The 21,970-nt window shown below is 32.3% G+C and overlaps 1 protein-coding gene across 2 annotated transcripts; it reads left to right on the top strand.

The window, feature by feature from the left end:
• Positions 1 to 15: 15 nt before the first annotated feature.
• On the top strand, positions 16 to 21,034 carry LOC148626140 (transcription factor YY2-like). 2 transcript variants are annotated; one of them, XM_088569857.1, is made up of 10 exons: positions 16 to 457; positions 3,984 to 4,128; positions 9,154 to 9,195; positions 10,696 to 10,753; positions 11,367 to 11,525; positions 13,093 to 13,262; positions 13,704 to 13,754; positions 17,156 to 17,185; positions 18,094 to 18,150; positions 18,974 to 21,034. In XM_088569857.1, the coding sequence occupies exons 1-9, from the start codon at positions 16 to 18 to the stop codon at positions 18,131 to 18,133; spliced, it is 1,137 nt and encodes a 378-aa protein (XP_088425983.1). In that variant the 3' UTR covers positions 18,134 to 18,150; positions 18,974 to 21,034. The 2 variants fall into 2 exon arrangements, with proteins under 2 accessions (XP_088425983.1, XP_088425984.1); XM_088569858.1 differs by lacking the exon at positions 9,154 to 9,195.
• The last annotated feature ends 936 nt before the right edge of the window (positions 21,035 to 21,970 follow it).

Below are 21,970 nucleotides of genomic sequence, written 5' to 3'. Positions count from 1 at the left end.
ACCGCCATAATCAACATGGCGTCTATCATAGGTTCGGAAGTTGAAATTCAAGAAGTGGAAGTAGAATCAATTCCTGTTGAAGTTCCAATAGAGACAGTCGAAACAACAGACGAGACAATTGAAGTTCAACCCATGATTGCTTTACAACCACTGCCTGACGCACAGGAAGAGATAATTTTACAAACTCGTGAGGAAGTTGTTGGCGATCCAAACCTCGTGTATGTTGACAATATACCTGTTCCAGCACCAGAAATAGAAGTCTGTACGGAAGAAATTACAACTAACAAAAGAGGAAAATCTAGTAGAAAGAAAGGTGGACGCTCGAAAAACTATGTCAGTGCTGGAACACTTGGGGAATTGAACTTTGATGGACCTTCTTCTTCGAAAAAATGGGAACAAAAACAAGTGCAAATCAAAACGCTGGAAGGAGAATTTTCAGTGACCATGTGGGCTACGGGTCAGTATGATAGGCAAATATAGTCAAACAATCCTTTTTTTGTTGTTTTGGTGTACAAAATTTTTAAACAAGCGAAAAAAGATGAGAAGTTTTGCTTGCAGGGACGACAATGAGCCCTGGGTTCGAATGACGTCATTGTCTTTTTATGGCATATTTGTGCAGACACACCCTTTGATCCCTTGCATGTTTTAAGCATTTTTTGCAACTGTCAGTGCTAATTTGCAGAAGTTTTAGTGTTTGTTTTGATTTTGAAGTCGGCCATAGTGAAATCATGGGCGCCGCCATATTATTCAGCCATTGCTCGAACATGGCGGGTGTAACACCTGCAATGGCGGACCGCGGCCATTTGCAAAAGTACTACGAACATATTTTATCTTATTTGTCACTTTTATACTTAGGAATCGTTGACGAAATGATTCATTTTGATGCTATATGAAATATGTATTTGATAAAAATAATTATGGAAATAAATTACACCAAATAGTGAGTAATTTTATTGTTTTAAATTCTTGACCTTGGAAACATAATAAGATGGCTTCTTGCAATTCAGTCATGCTTAGGGATATCACGTGGTTTGTTGTCTAAATTTAGACTTGATTGAACCGTTTAATTTGCATAGTAGATCATGTGATATTGTTAAAACTAGTAGTTTATTGTTGGGGGATGTTTAGGTGAATTTCGAAATTAAAGGCAGGCTTAATTTTCTAAGAAGAAAGGTATTTAGGAGCAACTCTTTCGTTGTACTTGTGTATAATGATGTTAATATAACATCCTCTTAGTCTTACGACAGTGCAGCCCGTTGAAGACCAATGGATGGCTTTGGGCTGACATTTTCATTCCAATGGGGTTATGGTCTGTTTGACACATACACCATACCTGTTCTTGTTACACTACAAGAAATAAATATGGATCTAGTCTATAATATCACAATCAAATTCAGAGCTGAATAGACCACTTTCTTCACTTCTGTTCCAGAAAGAGGTAAACTAGTATAAGTTATGGAGACATTGTGATGGAAGCCAATGGAACAGAATATTGAGTCTATTATTACATGATTGATTGTTGGGGTTTAATGCCCGAGCAGCAATATTTCGGGCGATGAACATGAAATGGATGATAAAATGAACATGAATGAAAAATGGGAGTGGATACAAGGATAATAGGGTTGAAAAATTTTGGTTGCCACTGGAAATAGCGAGGGGTGGATATGGTCGGGCAATTTAGTCTCCTGTGTCAGAGCGCAAAGGTTCCTTCTCCTATCAAATACCACAGCAGGGTTCTTTAATGTGCAAGGAACGTGGCATCTTTCCCAACACTGTGGTTTGCGGTCAGGTTTTCTGTATAATAGCCTTATAACCCAAGCATCAAACATGCCAGGGGTACCCCATTCCATCATCTGGGGCACACAACCCAGTTGCTCTGTGGGCAGAGTGCCCTAGCTCCCAGCCAGACTTCTGAGCACTATTTAGTTGCCTTTTACGACAAGCTTAGCGCTGCTACAGGCCTATTCTTTTGACACACGTCCTATTGGCAAGTACAAGTAAAATTGACATTCAGACAAGTAAAAGTTCAGTCTCAGGGCTCATGCTAGTGGGTGATTCAGGCCAAATAGTTGCCCTGGAATTGCTCACTTCGCCCTCAGATGACACCAAAAGCGAAGTGAAGTTGTCCTCTCATTTACAGACATCGCCCATGATCAGGACTGTATTCTACCGTTTATAAACTTTCAGTCTTGACTTGATTTGTCAGTAATAATTTTTGAACATGATAATTCATACTCTTGATCAACTTATATTAAAAGACTGGGTATTTTGAACAATAAATTATTATTGATTAAGTGGGATCAGAAAAAAAAAACAAAATGAAAATTCCAACAGAATGTCACTGCCTGAAATTTTCTATTCCAGTGCTGCTAAAAATCATAGTCAATTGCACAATGCATTGCAAGAAATTTTGTTTTTCTCAATCATATATTAACTTTGCTGTCATAATTTGGTAAGGGGTAATGGTATAGGTTAGAAATTCAATTTAGTGAATTTATGATACAGTCGTTTAGTCAGCAGGCTGATTTCATTTTGTCCAAAATAAAATTTAGTTACTTACAAGAACATTTGTACAAAAAAGTAGCTTGAAGAAAAAGTAACATTTATCTCAATAAAAGAAAATGAATAAATGAAAAATTAATTCTTCCTTATACTGTGTGCATATAAGTTACATATAAAGCATAATTTTAAAAAAGCAATAGTAAATGATGCATGTACGCATTCACTTATCCCTCTTCTTTCCCATTTCTCCCTAGTGTCTTTCTGAAAGAGAAGTCACTTCTACCTGTTTTTCTTAAGTAGCTTGAGCCCTGAGTCAGTGATACCTAACCTAAGGACAAATATATTTCTCAGATTTTTCAACATGGGTTATCAGTAGATGATCAACTAACTTTTACTTTGAGCAAGTGAAATTTTCTTCAATGTGCCCCATATAACAAGGCTCTCAATATTTGATGTCAGTCCCTGTTGTGTCCAATTTTGTTCTGTCTGTTCAGGCTTTGACCATTGTCATACATGTACATGTATCTACATTTGTACTGCTCTGAATTTGATTTTTTTATTACAATATTTGTTTCCTTATGAAAATCCCTACATGCTTTTTTCTATGAGATTTACATCTATTACATTTGTTTACATGTAGTTAGATGAATCAAAGGCAAATGTCTGAGTAATTCCCTTAAAGCAGAACTGTAAATTGAAAATCAGATTTTGTGCTATATTGTTTCCAAACCTTTTGTTGTGACTATAATGAACCATACAAATTTAAGTCCACATGCTGAAGTGTGTCTCAAACTAATATTTTGTCTATTTGCCCCAAGTGAACATAGACATGCTTCACTCCGTGATGCTCTTATTTGAGGAAAGAAATATAGCAGTTATGTACATATAATTATATATTAATTAATTAATAGCAAGTTGAGTGTAGCCCATGGATTCAATAAAGGTTGATGGTATTCAGTGATTGGGTTTAAAATTTTGAGAAAGGACCATTTCTTATGGTCTTCAGAACTTTGTTAAAATTTCTGATTTCATTGTGATATTTTCAGTAAGGTAGTTACAAGAAGCACCTCTAATCCCAATCACAGGGTATTCTCTTTATGAAATAAATTTCTGACTTGTCTGACTGAAACCTGAATTATGACTTTTTTCTGCTATATACATGTAAGTAGTCAAAAACTTCAAAATTTCGGACGTGTCTGTCGGTTAGATGGTATTTCATAACAACTGCTATTCATTTATTTTCAAAAGCATTTACTGTCCTACATGTATGTAAATGTATTCTTAAGTATTTTCAAATTACCCTTTGAATCCAGTCAATTGGTTGTTTTAATACAGATTTTAGTTCAGTATCTTTTTATCTTTTATAAAATTTGACAATGAGGTTCCAAACTTCAGAGAGGAGTGTACCAGGTACAAGTGTGCAGTATGCCTGTATAGTGTATGTGGCTATCATAAAATTTACTTTTACTTTCATGATTTAGGTGGGGATGATAAAATCAAATTAGAAGATGAGGTTTCAGAAACAGATGCTGATTTCACAGAATATATGACTGGTAAAAAGCTACCACCTGGGGGAATTCCTGGATTGGATTTAAGTGATCCTAAACAACTGGCAGAATTTGCAAGGTAAATTACTCTTATTTCAATAATTTAATTTGAATGTACTTTTTTGTGAATGTAGTTTAAATGCATAATATGTGGCCTACTATTTTTAAAGGGGGCAATATAGCGTAGTTGTCAATTTCAATTTTTGTTACTGCAGAAATTTTTCTGTCAGTTGGTTGACACTTTGTTGTTTGAAGACACCTGGTTTCCATGTCATAGTTTGTTACTTAAAAAATTTTAGTTCATAAATCTTAATGAAATTTTACAAGGCGCCATACCACAAAAGGAAGGTTGGCATTAGTATTGAGGGTCATGGCTTTATATATATAAAATTCAAGTAAGTATTAGTGTATGGATCTATTTGATATTGTACCCAAGTTATGCAGGGATTTATTTTTTGGGATTATGACTTATATTAACTTAATCTCAGGACCAAAAGGGGTAAAAGGGGATTTTGCTATTAAGAGTAAAGAGACTTAGTTCACAAAGAAAAAGGGGAATTTAACATCTTTCAGATTTCACCCATTTTCAGGAAACTGTGGAAAGTAGTTTATTACTATTGCTGTTAGCTCTCTCTTCAGTTGTTTTGAATTTCCTGTGTTCCATTTTCAAGTTTTCATACTTTATTCATAAAAAATATAACAAATATTTATAATCACAATCGAAATTAGAGCTGTATGAAGCTTGAATTTTGTGCCTGTATTTGTCCCATCCGTTCAGGGATCTATCTTTTCTGGCATATCTACTTGTAGCTGTGTTCCATGAAGCATCTTGTTTTACTTAGATCTGTAAGCTTCAATTTTGTCAGATTTAGTGATGACCTATGGTTATTGAACACAAATGCAGTTGTATAGTTATAAAGAAATAGTTCAAATACTGTATGACTAATAGCACTGGCTGTAATGATTTTTTTTAGGTCAGATATAGTTTGCAACTAGCAGAGATCACATTAATACCTATCAATATGTATGTTACTGTAATAGAAATATTAAAAATAAGGTCACATGGACCAAAGATCATTGATGAAGATCCCATGTCTCTGCAATTTTCCGGTTCTTGAAATATAAATTTTCAAAACTTTCATTTCTATGATATTTCATGAGATATAAATCCCATATGGTTTGATAACAAAATACATGTTTATGTTTATTCATTAGGTCTTCTGCTAATGTTCATGAAACCATTTTCAGATTGATTCTATCTATTATGGTTTTCAAAAAATGAGTGATAAAAAGAAATTGTTTGAAAGGGACGCGACTCTTGAAAATGATAATGAAATCCGTAGCAGGGTCATTTTCTAATAGAACATGATGACATCTACATGTTCACCAAATATGATAATGATATCCTTAAAAATGAATAGGGGGACCATGTTGGGAAAAAAAAACGCCAATAAAGGGGAGATAACTTCTACAAAGTCTTTACAGGGAAATCCTGTAAAAGTCATAAATGAGCTCTATCGATGGTCCAAATTTGGTAATGATATCTTGAAAGATGAATAGGGGGACCATGTCAAAGTAAATGTTGGAAGAAAAAACATTAGAAAAACAACAAGGTCTTTCCTATGTAGGAAAAGACCTTAATGAATGGATAACTACTGGTACAGACATTTGTAAATTGTAATAGATTAAATTGCAATTACATGATTAGAATTTCATGTAGATTAGAGATTACTTTCAATGACACGCTTGTTTGTAATGGATTAAAATTGATTACAATTACCCATTGGTCTGCTGAAGGCTAAGCACTCTTTTCTGAGTCACAAATTAACAAAGTTTCAATAACATGTCGTTGTGACATTTTGACTTCAAATGTTCAGTAATTTAATTTCAAAAGAAGTTAAACATGTTAACATGAAAACTGATTTGTTTAACATGTCTTCATTTTCCTTTCCTCTTTTGTCTACCCCAGACTTGACTTTTATGAGCAACTCAGAGGCAGGGCATAATCTATGCAGCAAAGCAGCAAAATGGAGACTTAAGTCGCCAAGAATTTAGAAGGTCTTTCTAGAAAAGCAGAGGAGGCTTACCCTACCAGTGCACCTAGTCCTTGCTCCCAGATTTTAGTGGAGTCCGAGTTGCTTAGTCACTTTTTTTTTACTTTGTATGTATTATTTTGGTTATTTTATGTACTTTGTTGCATGTGTCTGTTTTCCATATCTGGTTTAAGTCCCTGGATTACTGTCACATTCTTTTGTTTTCCACTAGAATCTTGTTTCCCTTGATTACTCTTTTGATTGAATACAAACATGATTTTGTCTTCTCCTTTTGCATGTGACAGTGATGTCACGAACTGTATTTGTCCCTTTACTTGTTGAATTTTGATACTTGTAATAGAATTGAATAATAAGGAAATGACAGTAATTTTTTTTCTGTTTATTTAAATTACCTCAATCCAGTGGTGCAAACAACAGACTTGTGAAAACTGCGCTTGATTTGATGTTATTTCTTCATGGCCTAAAATAATATTACAACAATCCTTAGTTAATATATTATAACAAAACACAGATGCACAAGTACATGTACTTGTCGAAACTATTTTGACAAGGATAACTAACACAAGTTAAATTTGATGTTAATATTTCAAGGTTATTGTTACAGTCATGGATTGTAAAAAAAAACATATCGCTGTAACTACATGTAACTTGCATTTTTCTTAAATTAATAAAAAAAGAAAGTCACATTTTTGATTACCTGTAAAAGAAAGAAGACTGCAAGTGTTAACGCACACAATAATTTCAGAATTTACAGTTTTTATAAAAAAAATCAGACTGGAAAGGATTCATTTATGTCAAAACCTACCAAATTAAAAACAAAAATTAATTCAGAAACACTAACAGACCATGTCATCAGTATTAGTTTGTCATTTGGTTGTTGCAATAAAAAATGATACTGATTGTGTATGAAATTGGCACTTTGCAAGACTTATCATACTTTAATTTACTGATAGGGGGAAATGAATTAATTGTTTTCTCAAAAATACTGATCTGAGTACAGAAAGGACTATTGTAAGCATACACATATGTTCAATGTAGACAAAGTATCATTTGTTCAGTGGGTTCTTCTGACTTTTGTGTCCCAGCATACATTGTACAAGTATATGCAAAATTCAGTTTTCTTGTAAGTCCTCACCGTATTTTTTCCATTTTCCTCTTGATGTAATTGAAGGCTTTGTCTGAGTAAATATCATTGAAAAATAGGGACAGTTCCAGATTTTTTATTCCTTGTAAATTCAATTGAAAGAGGAGCTAAACAAAGTATTAGATCGGAAGATGTTTGGAAATATTCAGTCATTTAGTATATCTGACTGGTTGTATTTCTCACAGTATGTTATGCCAATGTGTGTGTGTAAAGGTTAACATGTACATGTATTTTTGACTTAAATTGTTGATATACATGTATAAAACTTATATATTTTGCATGCATTTTCCCTCATTACATTCTACTGAAAATAGTTACAATGTATTTTAGTTAGGGTAATTACATGTATATATTTTATGTTGAAGAATTATCTGAACTGTATGTGTGTGTACATAGTTGAATTTACTCAGTTAAAAGACTTCGAACTTATGCTACTTCCATATTGTAAGACAGTGTTCTAGGATTTTTCAAAATTTGAGGTTTCCACAGAAAACCCTTAATGAAGGTTAAATTTGCCACACTTGAAGTTTGTTCTCCAAACTTAACAAATTCTTTTAAAAATTCAAGCTTTCTACTTGCCAAAGGAATGTGGGCATAATAATAATAGGATAATAATTGGAAGGAGTGAATAACCGAAATATTATCATCAGTGCCGAAGAACGCATAGATTTAACGAGTGTGCAGAACTTGTTCCGTGCACGAGTTAAATCTTACTGCGTTCTTGGCATGAGTGATCATATTTTAGTTGTTCACAATAACCAATTTATTATCCTATTTATTATATAGATTTCCGTGTATCGTTGCTATTTTCAACATAAATTTCAAATTTTTGAACGGCGGATTGATTTCAAAGTTGTGACGTTTTGGCAGGAGAAAGTCTGTGACTGAAATTACTGAATTTATTTCGCAGGGTGAATTATCAAAATTTGTTTCACTGGAACCATTCGTTAAACACTGCTATCTATATAATAAATAATTTTTCTGCATAAAAATTGCACTTGCCCCAGGTTGGGGGATGTGGAATCCTAGAACACTGCTGTCATCCACCAATCATCAGTGTTACAAATATTTTTTTGCCATATGTTGCTTGGTGGACAAGTTTGCTTTACTTTGAACTACATGTATCCCCCAAATAGACAATTTTTTTCCCCATTTTTCCAACAGTACCATGTAAAATTTTTGGCTTGCTGAAATGGTATGTTCTTACATATGTAGTTGCTCTGTCATTATAAGCTTGGGTGGACAAGTGGACAGACACTTATTTCTAATAATGTTATTACTGATGGATCATATTAAGAGCCTAATGGCTTTCATTTTAGGAGGGATCCGTAAAGTTCTGTTATTTTAATACTACATGTAGTTTACTTGTCCAAAAATATTATATTCATTTCCATGTAGGTAACTGGAAACACCTCACTTTTTATCATTGCATGAGCATTAACAACAAACCAATGCATGAAAGGCTGAAAGTCATGAATAATTCTTAAAAACACTTGCACCAATTGTCATGAAATTTAGCAAAGACACATTCTATATTTATTTGGTGAAAGGGTTGTAAAAATATTGATTGTGCTTTAATTATTACTTGAGTGCCGTAGCAGCTCAGCCAGTTCCTTCTAACCCTTTTGTTTTAACTAACATGCACAAATGTTTTACTTCACTAATGTTGGTTTCATGACAGTTCTTTTGGATACTGATTTTGACATTCTGACATCATCAGGAAAAGTCCACCAGTTGCCTTTGTGATCAAATTGATTTCAATAATTGAAATGGGCATGTTGAAACAATACAGTGTATCAAACTGATCAGTCTCAAGTTCTCGATTTCCATTTATTCCATGATTTACAAACACATGGAGGGAGAAATTCATCAATAAGTAAAAATATGGATTTGTTATTAATTTCAGTCTTCAGCCAAGGGATATGCAGCTGCTACAGCACTCATCGAGGTATTTATCTGAAAGGCATATGCAATGTAAAACCTAAAATGTTTATCTTCCAAGATGTCAAAATTGTATGTACTTGTTGGTCAGTGAGAAGGTAACCCCTGTATTTAGTCTATAAAATTCAGACTGCTTAAAGAAACTAGGTACCATACTATATTTTTCTGTCAGAAGATTTAGACAAAACTACTCATGGGTTGAATTTAAGAAATTTTTTCAAGTAATGAAAAATGTAAGTTTCTGGGGTTGTTTCTGAACTGAACTCAAAATAAGTATAGAATCTAGTAGCAAATTTTATCAAGGGAAAATAATTTATATTAGTGAAATTAAATTATACTTTTCATTTAACAAATGTTTCACCTAATTTCAATCACTGAAACAAGTTGATAATGATGTATTTGCATTTTTATGTACTGGTACAAAATTAACTAAATTCATTAATATTTCAAGTCATGAGAGAGGGTATTGTGCATTAACTCATGTACTCATGGGAGGAAATATTCTGCATATACATGTACTTCTCATATGTACATTGAAAATTTAAGTTTACTCAGTTCAAACAGAGCAATTTTGATTTGATAGTTTTATATTTGGTATGCTGCATTGACATGATAAGATGTTAATCATTGTTTGCTTTCTATTTGGCCAACTTCCTATTTCTTGTGGGGTGATCTCAGTAGTTTAAGATGTTAGTTTTGGAAAATATCTTATTCAGGTGTTATGTTTTTAGATTTACTTGTAAAGCATATTGTATTTTAATATCAAGGAGGTTTTGGGTGGATAAAGTGAAACCTACTTTAAACAAACTTGTTTTGAAACTTTAAAATTTATTGGGTTTTGACAGGTGTGTGGTTTATCAAGGTTCCAAATTAAAGTAAACTGATATAAAGGGCTTGTTAAAAGTATCTCCTTGAGATTGGTTTTCAGATTATTCAGAGTTCAGTTTAGACAGGTTTTACTGTTTTGTTTTTTAGTTGGGGTTACATTTGTATGAAATATATATGGGGATCCTTTTTGAACTTAATAATTGGTTATTGTTTTTTATTGAAATAGGCGCAGTGAAAAGTCATGTATTTAGTCTCTATTGTCCTTGCATAACTGTCATTGCATCTTGGCACATGTTGCATGCATGTAGTGTGGTATGCTTGGGTTTGCTAATTTCATAACTTTCCTATTCATATCAGTTATTGTATGGTGGGTTATTTTAGCTTGTGTACAATTTTGCAATTTTGTGTGAAAAAAAAAGTATCAAATAAATTTGCTGATTCTAGTTTTGGCTGGTGCTTAGTGATGCACTAAATTCTTAGGCTCGAAATTAATATCACGTCACATGTGGAATTTATTTTGTTGTCTTTAGACGGACCACTGAAATGTGCCGAAATGATCACCTTGCAAAAATTACCCTCTATACAGTCGCTCCATCATGTGGTGTATGGTAAACTTGAAACATTGCTGTCTCTTTTTATTACTTGTTACTAAAATAATTTTTTTTGGTCTTTTTTATAGGATAAAGCCAAGAAAGCCTGCTGATGATGTGCCTAGAACAGTACCATGTCCTCACAAGGTAATGACTGACCAAATGTGGATTTTCATTGTGATTGTGTGGACTTTTAAATAGATTCACACACACACAGGATTTGTTGATATGCAGTAACTACAATAATTTATCATGTCATTTTCAATTAATTGCTGAAAACACTGCTCCATGCAGTTTCTTTAGTGGGCAACTTGTCTATTATATCTATAAATACCAGAGTTTAGTAACATTTATTGATGTCAGTTCTATGATGTATAGCCAAAAGTGTTCACATGATTTGTTTGGATATTTATTCATGCACATTTATTTTGTCTTTAAATCAAATATTTTGGTTCAACTGCAAATGCATGGAAACATAGTGAAACTTGTTTAAACCAAACCCAGAATAATCTTAAAACTTGTCAAACAGGGTGTTGTTCCTTTATATAAATATAAATGTATTTCAAATCTTGGTAAACCAAGCACCTGTCTAAACTGAACAAATTAATGGTCCAAAATGTTTTGATTCAGATAGGTTTCACTTTATAATGAATAAATGTTCATTCTGTGTACATCTGGTTCTTTAATTACCAAAATGTCTTTTCTCGTATTGAGTTGTGAAATGAAATTTGTCATTGTTATTGTTTGAACATTTTTTAAGGGTTGCAATAAGATGTTCCGAGACAATTCAGCGATGAGAAAACATCTACATACACATGGCCCCAGAGTCCATGTCTGTGCTGAATGCGGGAAAGCATTTGTAGAGAGTTCCAAGTTAAAAAGACATCAGTTAGTTCATACTGGAGAAAAACCATTTCAGGTAAGCCACAAGTGATTTTTGCCATAATTAGGAACCCTGATCTAGACCTGTTATTGGGAACGATAAAGCAAACATTAAACAAATCTTTCTGTGATATATATTGTTTCTTTGATATTGTATTTTTTGTATCCCATTATACATGTTACAACTTACCAGGGCCATGTTTCATGGAAAATCACAAATTGAGATTTTCCATCAAAACTTTCAATAATCCAAGTTCTTGCTTCAAATAAGTATCATGTTTGAGATTTTTTATGAGACCCTGGATGGATCACAGTGTTCTAGGATTTCTAAAAATTTTATATTTCCACAGTAAAACCTCGAAATGAAGATTAACTTTTCCACCTTTGAAGTTTTCTTTCCAAACTTAAAACATCCTTTAAAAAAATTCAAGCTATGTGCCAAAGAGAAAATTGGACAGGCTAATCAACTTTCCAACACAGATATTGCACTTTCTTTGTGTGGTGGGAAAGTGGAATCCTAGAACACTGTGATCATTTGGACTATTTTTGAAAGTTCTAATGATAATCTTGTTCAGGTAATCATCATGCACTTATCATTTGATATAGGTATTAATGCTTACATATTGGTCTATATACACAAAAACGAACAGGAGATGATTCATGCATATCAGAACCCACACAATGCACTTTTATTTCTTATTCAGAAACAGTTAAGTAGCACTCCAGCTAAGAATCATGCAAAATGTGATACATGGTTGGAAAGCCTACATATTTTTATTTTTGATATCTTGTTTAAAATGCTTTGGTAAACAGAAATCAACATTTGGTTTTTCATATAACCCGCACTCATAGGAGATAAAAATTGTATAGAATGCAATGTAGAATTCAAAAGTAAGGGAGGTAACTGTAAATGACACTTAAATACAATAGAATCTATTGGATTTTCAATGTTGGTTATCTCCTAAGAGCAGGCAGATTTGAATGAATTATTACACATTTCATAATATAGACCCATCAAACAACTTAATTACAAAAATAAAAATATGTAGCCTTTTTTGGGGTGTATCAAATTTTTCAGATTTTGCATGATTCTTACAAAGACAGCTGCTTAAATACCACATAACTTAGTTTGTCGTTCAGTTGTTGCACTTTTGAGATAAAACTATATAGATTGTGGTATTCACAGTAAATATAGTTTTTGATTTAGTTAATTTTAGTGGGAGATGTATGTTTAGTTCTCTAATAGTTGCTGAACTGTGAACAGAAAGGACTATACTTATCTAAAAATAGGGCATATATAGACTGAGAACACATTGTTTTTTGTTTTTTTTTGGTAGGTTTTCTGCACCTTTTAATCACTTCAGTTTTTAGTGGAGTCCGAGTTGCTCATATACTTATGTTATTTGTATTATTTTAGTTACTTAATGTTCTTTGTTCTGTGTGTATGTTTTCCTGTGTGGTCTTACTCCTTGGATTACATTCTTTTGATTTCCACTAGAATTTTGGTTCCCTTGATTACTCTTACTCTTCCCATCAAAGGAATTATCAGAATTTTACATGAATCATTATGTATTATCTAAAATCAAAACGTCTTCTATTTTCAGTGTACGTTTGAAGGATGTGGGAAAAGATTTTCCTTAGATTTCAACTTACGAACACATGTCAGAATTCACACTGGTGACCGACCCTATGTCTGTCCTTTTGATGGCTGCAACAAGAAATTTGCACAGTCTACCAACCTGAAGTCTCACATTCTGACACACGCTAAAGCCAAGTAAGGGAAACAATAAGTTCTTGTTGTGATTTTAAGGAGATAGACCGAAAGTTAGGGGCACAACTTTTCAGTTGTTGGAACCTTTGTATTCTGCATTAAACATCAATCTTGTGTAAGCATCAATTTAACTTGGATTGATTTCATTCTGTTTCAAGTGAAAGCTTGATAGGCTTTTGTGAAATTGAATATAATACAAGCAAACCACTGATTTCAAGAGTTATGTCCCTTACATTAGGTCTACCACCTTAAGATTGTTAAGATAAGTTAAACCAAATTAAATCTAAACTAAAATATTGGTTTTATACATCCACTTTCCAGCTTTAAAACAATTTAATAACTGGTAAATGTATTAAAATTGAAAGCTATTATTGTATACTTCTAGTTGGACACTGTATGTACAATTAGGTGAATGCAATTTGATTTTTTTTTTTTTTATTTCAGTGCAGTTTCAAATACAGAAAAGATAATGACATTTGATGAAGGTTTAGTGTTGTAAGTAACACTTTAATGTCCCTTCTTATATGAGGGCTATTCCCCTTAAACATTCAAGGAATGGAATGGGGAAACACTGTAAGGAAGAATCTCATGTAGAATATTTTGCTAAGTCTATATTTCATTCAATTTTTCAGGAGTTCTGACAATATTTCAAATTTAATTTTTAAAATTGCCTATATACCTGATATGTCTTAATGGAACTGCTCTGAGGGCTGTTCCATTGAAATCTACATGGGAAGTTGGGGATGCCAATTTTTTATTTTTCTTTTATTGGGGAGTAAATAATATTTTTTTTTATGTTTGTAGGGGTATGTTTTATGAATTATGTTGGTAGGGGTGAAATTTCATCTCTAAAATTCAATACACCTGGGAGTTGGGAGATTTTGATGCTCAGATTTCCCAAAATTTAGTTCTACACATGCATTTTCATGTTATGTTGGGGGTAGGGGTTGGCAATATTTTTTTGTATTGGTGGGGGGTGTCTTTTACAAGTTGCGTCCCCCCTCCCATGTAAATTTAAATAGAATAGCCCTGAGTGGATCATACAGCCTTGTTCATTCAGAAATCTGTTATCATTTTGTGAATCTTCTCTTGGTTTTGTATAGATTGATTGATTTTAAATTAGGAACTTTTGGTTTGATCAGTTATTTAATAACTCCTGTTTTCAATTCTGAAATTTTAATTTCCGTATAGTGTTTCAGTAATTTTTCAGGCAGGGGGTACTTTACAGATAGTAGATGGTAATTTTGGCAAAGGGCCTGGGGGTAGCTTAAGGCCTCCAGTAGGTCCAGGGCAACGCCTTAAGCCCCCCGGAAGCTCCTGGATGTTAGCCTTTTTGAGATTTAAATTTTGACTTGAAAATATGGGATTAAGTCTGCAATAGTTGCTTCAGTTTTGTTTGAAATATATGAATTTGAGATCAAGATATATGATAAATCATAAATGATTTAGTCTTACAACCCTGAAATCCATTTTATATGAAATTTTGATAAATGTCATATTTTGTTTTTAAGCTTTTATTTACTTGTTACAAAATTTGAACATTAACACATGCAAATAAAAGCATAGGAACAAAACTAAACATTTATTAAATGAAATTCCATAACATGTGGTAGTTCCTAGTGCTGGTTAAATTATTTTCATTATAAAACTTTGTTGTTGTTTATTGCCTAATTATTACTGTGACATTTAGAGCAATTGCATGTGTCTTATTGTGTAATGTTGGTCTAAAAATCATAGTCGGATACGAAATTTTTTGCTTCTGAAAAAAAAAAAATAAAACAACTCCACAAGGCTGGCAGTTTTAGTCTGGTTGACTTTTAGACAGACAGACGGACAGAATTTTTTAAACATTACAATGTATTTATTTTCTATTATTATCTATAGCAGTGTTGAATATCGAATCCAATATTTTTTTTTGTATTCTTGTTCTTTTCAAACTTAGGGTTGCCAGAATATTTTTAACAAAACTCCTCCTCTTCGACGAATTGAATGGTCATCCCTTAAATCCTATTCTATAAAAGTTTGTTTCATCTGTTGACTCCTTGTCAACACTAAAAATTCCTGCACTCTGCACAAATCACAACAAATATCGCTGAAAAAAATGACGGGTATCGGACAATTCCAAATACGAACAGCATTTTTTTTTTACACGTTTTCATGGAAACTTCACCTGTGTTTAGCTTTTTGTTCAGCACAAATAATTGATTTCTTTGACATTGTTAAGTCATTACATGTTTTCTTTCAATGGACACTACGTTAAATCGTCATAGGTTAAAGCGTTGAAGCGATTAGATTCCAACGCGGACCTGGATGAAGACACCAATATAAACAATAATAAACACTAAAGATCACCCCGTAGCCTACAGACGGAAAGATCTTAGATATCTATTTACTAGGTTTTTCCACATGATTTTTTTTGCTTTTATTTTACTCTGCCCGTACCAGATGCTACTGTAGCTGGGTAAAAGTAACAGGTACTGGCTCTTAATGAAAGCACTGGTGTACTTTTTTTAAATGAAATTTAAATAATGGTGTTTTTGTTTTGTTTTTTTATTTTAAACTCCATTAAAAGTACATTTAAGGAATTATTTATTTATATGAGAATGAAATGAAACTAATTTAAATTTGATTTTATTAAAACATTCCCATGATCTATTAAGATTTTTGCATGCTTGGATTGCTAAGTCCTTAAAGGAGATGTGACAAAAAATATTATTTTATAAATTTTGATATTTATAAAAATATGATATTTAAGGCCATCATATTTTAAATTCCTAGATTTCCATTAAACATTTTTCAAAATTAGGGGTGGGCAGGCAAATTTAACTCATCGATTTAAGTGAAAAATGCTGTCAATTTGAAAAAATAAAATTGACCAAAATTGAGGAGAAAAAATTTCAGGAAGGGTTGAAAAATTCGGTGGATGAGAATATAGAGTATTTTTTTTTAAATTTAGCTTAAGTAGCTATATTTGAAAAAAATCAGGCTGGAGATGATTCATACATATCTAAAACTTACTAAAATCACATTTATTTTTAACTCACATACAACTGCAGACCACATAATGCCAAATGCACTTTTTATTATTGAGAAATTTGACAAATGAATTCTCACATTTTAAATATGTTGTCTATCTCAAATTTTTGCCGATATATGTTGTGAAGTTTAGGCACAAAGTAGACAGTGTTATGTTTGACTCAAAATGTAGTGAACCAATATTATTTATTTCTGACTAAAGTTCCAATATGAGCCTAAATATGATAAAAACTGTTAGTGCAATACAAAATACATAACTGTATCAATACAGAATTTAGCAGTCCGATACAGCTTTTACCGGTCCAATACTACAAATTGACTTGGTTAAAATCCATGTAGGTCTATGCCAAAATGATGATTGGACTAGTTAGTCAATAAAGGTATACTTGCATAAGGTTTTCCATAATGGCTGAGTTATTGGTCCTTGGCTAGCAATATTTGACTTCAATTATGCCTCAGTCCAATATGGCTAGCCTTAGACCAATAACTAAACCAATATAGAAAACCTACTGTAAAATTGCACAATGATTATATACATAATAAAGAGGTGCATCTCCTATCAAGGACAAACTTGTCTAATATTTCATAGGATTTTTGACCTTTTGAACTTTTTTATATGCTATTATAGGGACATACTAAATTTGTTATCTTTACTTAAGTTTATTAAGTGGCTTAGTATATACATATTGAAGAGATTGCTGTCATATATAGGATGGTGATGAAGGTCCAGATACATGTATGTTATTGTTCTTGTTTTGAGTATATAAAATTTATATGTTTAATTAGCACAGTTACATTTATAATTAAGAAATTGTGTTTTTAATATACTTTGTATTGATTGACATGTTTTTTTTTTTCAGAGGGAATGCAACCTATCAGCTGCCTACTCAGTAAGTGGATTTATTTAAAGGATTAATAAGCTTTTGAAAACTTAATTCCAGAGCTGTTGGTGCCTAAATGTCATTAAGTGAAAATATGGAATTTCTGTTTCCCACTACAACCAGGGGCAGGGAAATACTAGAAATGCTGGGTATCTTTCTGTCTGAACATTATAAGTGTTCTCTCACTTTTTAATGAATTTTCATGATTTATACAAAAGATTGCCCTTACTAATAATTCTTAACTAGTTAGAAAGAAGGGACTGATCAATCAATTTTGTGAGTTACTTATTGCCCTTTAAAAAAATTGTTTAATTATTTTCTTCCAATGACATAGTGAATACTCTTTTGCCTTCAATCTCCATATCTTTATAAATTTTAATGGAATATGGTAGTGGGCATTCAAACACTGTTCCTTTATTAGTGTGGATCATAAGGGAATTTTCTGTAACAAATATTGGGGCTCATTTAATTTGTAGTAGTGTTGACATCTAGGCCCCTGTAAATGAGTTTGATGGTTAAAAAGATGTGGACAACTAACTTGCAAAAAAAATGTTCTAAAAAGTACATTTGTATAATTAAGTTATTCTTCATTGCACCTAGATGTTTGTAAGAAGAGAATTTTAAAACAGTAGTTGTTACTCTTAAACTAATTTATTTTTGTGGTTTAGGTAGGCAAACCAATTTTGTGGCTGTTTTATTTCTGATTTAAAACTCTCTAAAAAATGTATTCTATTATAACTTTTTTGAAGCAGTTTATTTAAGCAATTTTTTTGCTTGCAAAAGTAGCAAATATTTGCAGTAGATTATAAAATCTGTAAGGAAAAGGATAAGCTAAAATATGTATGTCTTTGATTGTAAATATTTGCAAATGAATGACTTAATAGCTAATTAATGGCAATGTTTTTGTTTATTTTCAGAGAAACAACTTTAATAGGCTATACATATGAAGAACAATGAACTAAACTTGATACCAGGTAGTTTGAATTAAGTACATCTCCGTTTAAGAATTGGGCAAAATGTACGGTAGATATCTATAAGTTTCGTAATTATAGGTTTCATTATGAGTGAAAGTTGACTCAAATTATATAATTTCTGCATCATAACAAACGAGTCTCGATGAGTTTGTACTGATGTTAAAATTTAATTACACAAGTTGACATTTTGCAACATTCAAGTTTCGTGAATTATAAAGCTGTTCCCTCTAGGATTCCTTTGAAATATTTGGTCGCCTGACATTCTGCATCTGCCATATTAGAACTTAAAGCAATTGTCAGTTGATGACATCACTAGTTGTTATGGGAGAACAATGTAAGAAACGTTACAGCAGTGCTTTTGACCAATCAGGTCTTGAAAAAAAATGATTACTACCGATCAAAAGGACAAATTTTTTCATTTCATGTTCCATGATGTGATATCTCAATTATCTAAGAAGTAGATAAACGACCAATCATAGAGAAGGTGTCCACAATCTACATGTTGACGTACTCCCAAGTAGTTCAATTGGGGAAACGCTTGGACCCATGTAAGGACTGGGAGTAGGCCAGAGCGTCAATAGAATAGCCAAGCTGCTACTGGGACATACACGGAGTTCTTTGGTCAGGTATCTTGAAAGGTTGGACTCTGCTATCTCCAACTGCTAACAGATATCTACTAACAGATTCCCTGTAAAGGGCCGTCATGGGAGATCCATAAGGATAGTCCAGACCATAAAAACTCCCAATCATCATATAAACTGTATTAGTATGTTTTTTCCATCAAATTATGAAAAAGGTTGTTCATTGTTAATACTCGTTTCAGGCTGATGGTGTATGAAGCATTAACACTCTATGGTTTACATACCCCCAAAGACAAGTCAACAGGGCACTTTCATGTATACATATGACGCTTGGATGCCAAGAAGACAGATTGTGAGATAATGAAACCTAGAAATGTTCATAGAGATGATTTTGGAATGTGCTACAAAAGTATTGAAACATTTATGAAAGTGTAGCTAGTCTGTGACATTGACTCATATTTAGGAAAAGGTCATTTCATATATTAGTTTCCGCTGAAGCTACATGTTAGTTAAAATCCCTTCCCATTCATTAGAATTAAAAAATGTTCATGAATTATTGGTCAATCAAGATCTTTCCTTGTTTGAAGTCATATATTTGAGTTGACAGCTAGCATGAAACATGGGTGAAAGAGTTGGGTTCAGTATATTTTGTGTTCATAGTCTAAGATGTTATTTATTTTATTATGTGATTTATTTATGATGACTGAGCTATTTTATGTAAATTTGTATGATCATTTAAAAGTGTCATGCTTTATTTACCAAAAATGTTCTTAGAGTGAGAAGGAAGACCTAGGGTAAGGGATATAACTCTTGAAATCAGTGATATGTTTGTATCATATTAAATTTCACCAAAGCCTATCAAGCTTTCATTTGAAACAGAATGAAATGAAGTTACTATGATGCTTACATGAGGTTGGTATCAAATGCTGAATACAAGCATTTCAATGATTTGTAAGAATTTGTTCCTTACCGTAGGTCTACTCCTTTAGTTGTTATTTTCACATTTATGTTTGGAAATCAAATAATGACCATGTAATATAACACTTGTAAATTATCATTATGTATAGAGTGTAGTTATCATCAGGAAACGTTCTCCTTTTTATTTTTTCTCTAAATCTTTTCTTTTTGCTTAAAGTGCTATGGTTTACTTTCATTTTTCATTGTTTTTAAACCCACAGATCATGTCAAAAAATCCTGCAGAAGTCATGTTTTTTCATTGTAATACCTCAATCTGACCAAAGCTACATATCACCTAAAAGTTACCAGATACAGAAAATAGTGAATCATGCATACAAGTTGCTCATTTACTTTTGTAGCATGTATTATTTTGGTTATTTTATGTTCTTTGTTGTATATGTCTGTTTTTCATGACTGGTCTTTGTCCCTGGATTACATTCTTATGATTTCTGCAAGAATCTTGATTCCCTTGATTATTCCTTTACAGGAATCTTACTGAAATCTGTTAATTAGAAATGATAGATGATGATTTCTACAAAAAAAGTTTACATTAGTGAAACTTGAGTCTTTAGTGAAAAAGGGATGCAAAATTTTATATACAAATAACACTCATCATGAATTTATATTTGGGTATGTCAGTTATTTTTTGCAGGGTAATTATCACAGTTTTGTTCAAAAGAATTTTACGGAGTATAGGTATTTTTGTATTCACATAAATTCACTTGCATATTTATAAACAAAAACAATTTAATGTAGTAAGACTGTCTATGTATAATATGCATTGTCAAATAGTTTCTAATGCATTTGAATTTTTCACAATCAGTATGACTGACTTGTTCAAATTTAAGAATATGTTAACAGAGGTTTTATGGTTTACTTCGGTCAGACTTCATTTACAGCAGGTATTACAGTTTACTTCACAGAATAGAGTTGGTCTTCCATTGATTAAACGACATTCGCTTGATTAAACAACATAATTAGTTAAGTGGACAATTGATGGAGACTTAAACTTTTTGTCATTTTATAGGTTTTTAATCTAAGTTTGTTTAAAAGTTTAAATCCCTTTGTCAATTGTCCTGCTATTTAAGTAAGTTCTATGGTAATTTGATCAAGGGAAAACAACTCTGTTTCCAGAAGTTTACACTCACTGTAACATCCCATAAATTTGTTCATTCTTCATCATTTCAGTATCATATTGATAGAAGAAAAACATGTATTATGTTAATGTCATATGAACATTTGTTATTTTTGAGATTATGATAATGTGACTATTCTTTATAAGAATTTGTTCCCATGCAGTGCTATTGCAAGCAATTCAAATGTGATTAAAATGAAAGAAATCTGAAGGTTTTTTTAAGTATATATTTCATTCTATTACAATTTGTAGTTGTTTAAGGGCTGATTTTGTCCCTTGGTGCAACAGGGAATTTAACATATAAATACTGGTGTTAGTCCATCTGTGCATCCGTCCCTCATGCTTTGTGGACACAACGCCTTGGAAACTGCTCTTTGAATTTTGTCTGAATATATTAATCAACATGAATTTGTCTGTTAGATATTTCATCATATTGTGCCACTATTTTAATTTGACAAAATTGACAGGAGTTATTGGACTGTTGAATTTGTACATGCTACACTGTAGGAACACTTTGTGGAAGCAACTCCTCGGATATGGTTCGATAGATTTTGTTCTTATTTTGTAGGATTGGTTGTCACCATATGCAGTGGAATATATTGTGAAGCCATTTTGATTCAACAAATTTTACAGGAGTTGTTGGTCTAGTGCACTTCCAACTTTTTATGTGGTGGCAGGAGACATATGGGAACAAGTTGCTTGTTTTTCTTGGGTAACTATCATCATACCTTCACTCAGTGAGTGTGTGGTATATTGCTATTGCCCTTTTTGTCTGTTATTCTTTATCAATTATCTCGACTCTCAAAAAGATGGATGAAATTCTGTTTGTTATGTTTCTTTATATACATGTACTGTTAGATAGGGCATATCTTGTAACCAGTTTTAGTGACTGTCTGATATCAACTTCCTGTTTTGTGCGACTTGGCAATTTTTCTCTATAGTGAATGATTAAGAAAAATGTTAGAAACAAAAATCCCTGCTCCACTGAATTGATTGATTTCAAATTTTGACTATATATAGATGGGGCATGTGTTGTTTATCAGTTTCCAGCTTTGTGTTTCGTGGGATTGCAGAACAAATGTGATATACCTGATCAATTGTCAAAACTGAACAAATGCAGTTCAGAAACTTCTTACATTGAAACCAG

Source organism: Perna viridis, chromosome 2, assembly GCF_037379345.1.
Source record: "Perna viridis isolate PV_CMFRI_1.1 ecotype Kerala chromosome 2, ASM3737934v1, whole genome shotgun sequence".
In the NCBI taxonomy this organism is placed as follows: Eukaryota; Metazoa; Mollusca; class Bivalvia; order Mytilida; family Mytilidae; genus Perna; species Perna viridis.
This window is presented reverse-complemented; position numbering and strand designations above follow the sequence as displayed.

Coding starts and splice junctions, on each gene's coding strand:
- LOC148626140 (XM_088569857.1), top strand. CDS start 16: ATGGCGTCTATCATAGGTTCGGAAGTTGAAATTCAAGAAGTGGAAGTA. Junction 10,754..11,366: donor CAGTACCATGTCCTCACAAG/GTAATGACTGAC, acceptor ACATTTTTTAAG/GGTTGCAATAAGATGTTCCG. Junction 13,755..17,155: donor TTTGATGAAGGTTTAGTGTT/GTAAGTAACACT, acceptor TTTTTTTTTCAG/AGGGAATGCAACCTATCAGC.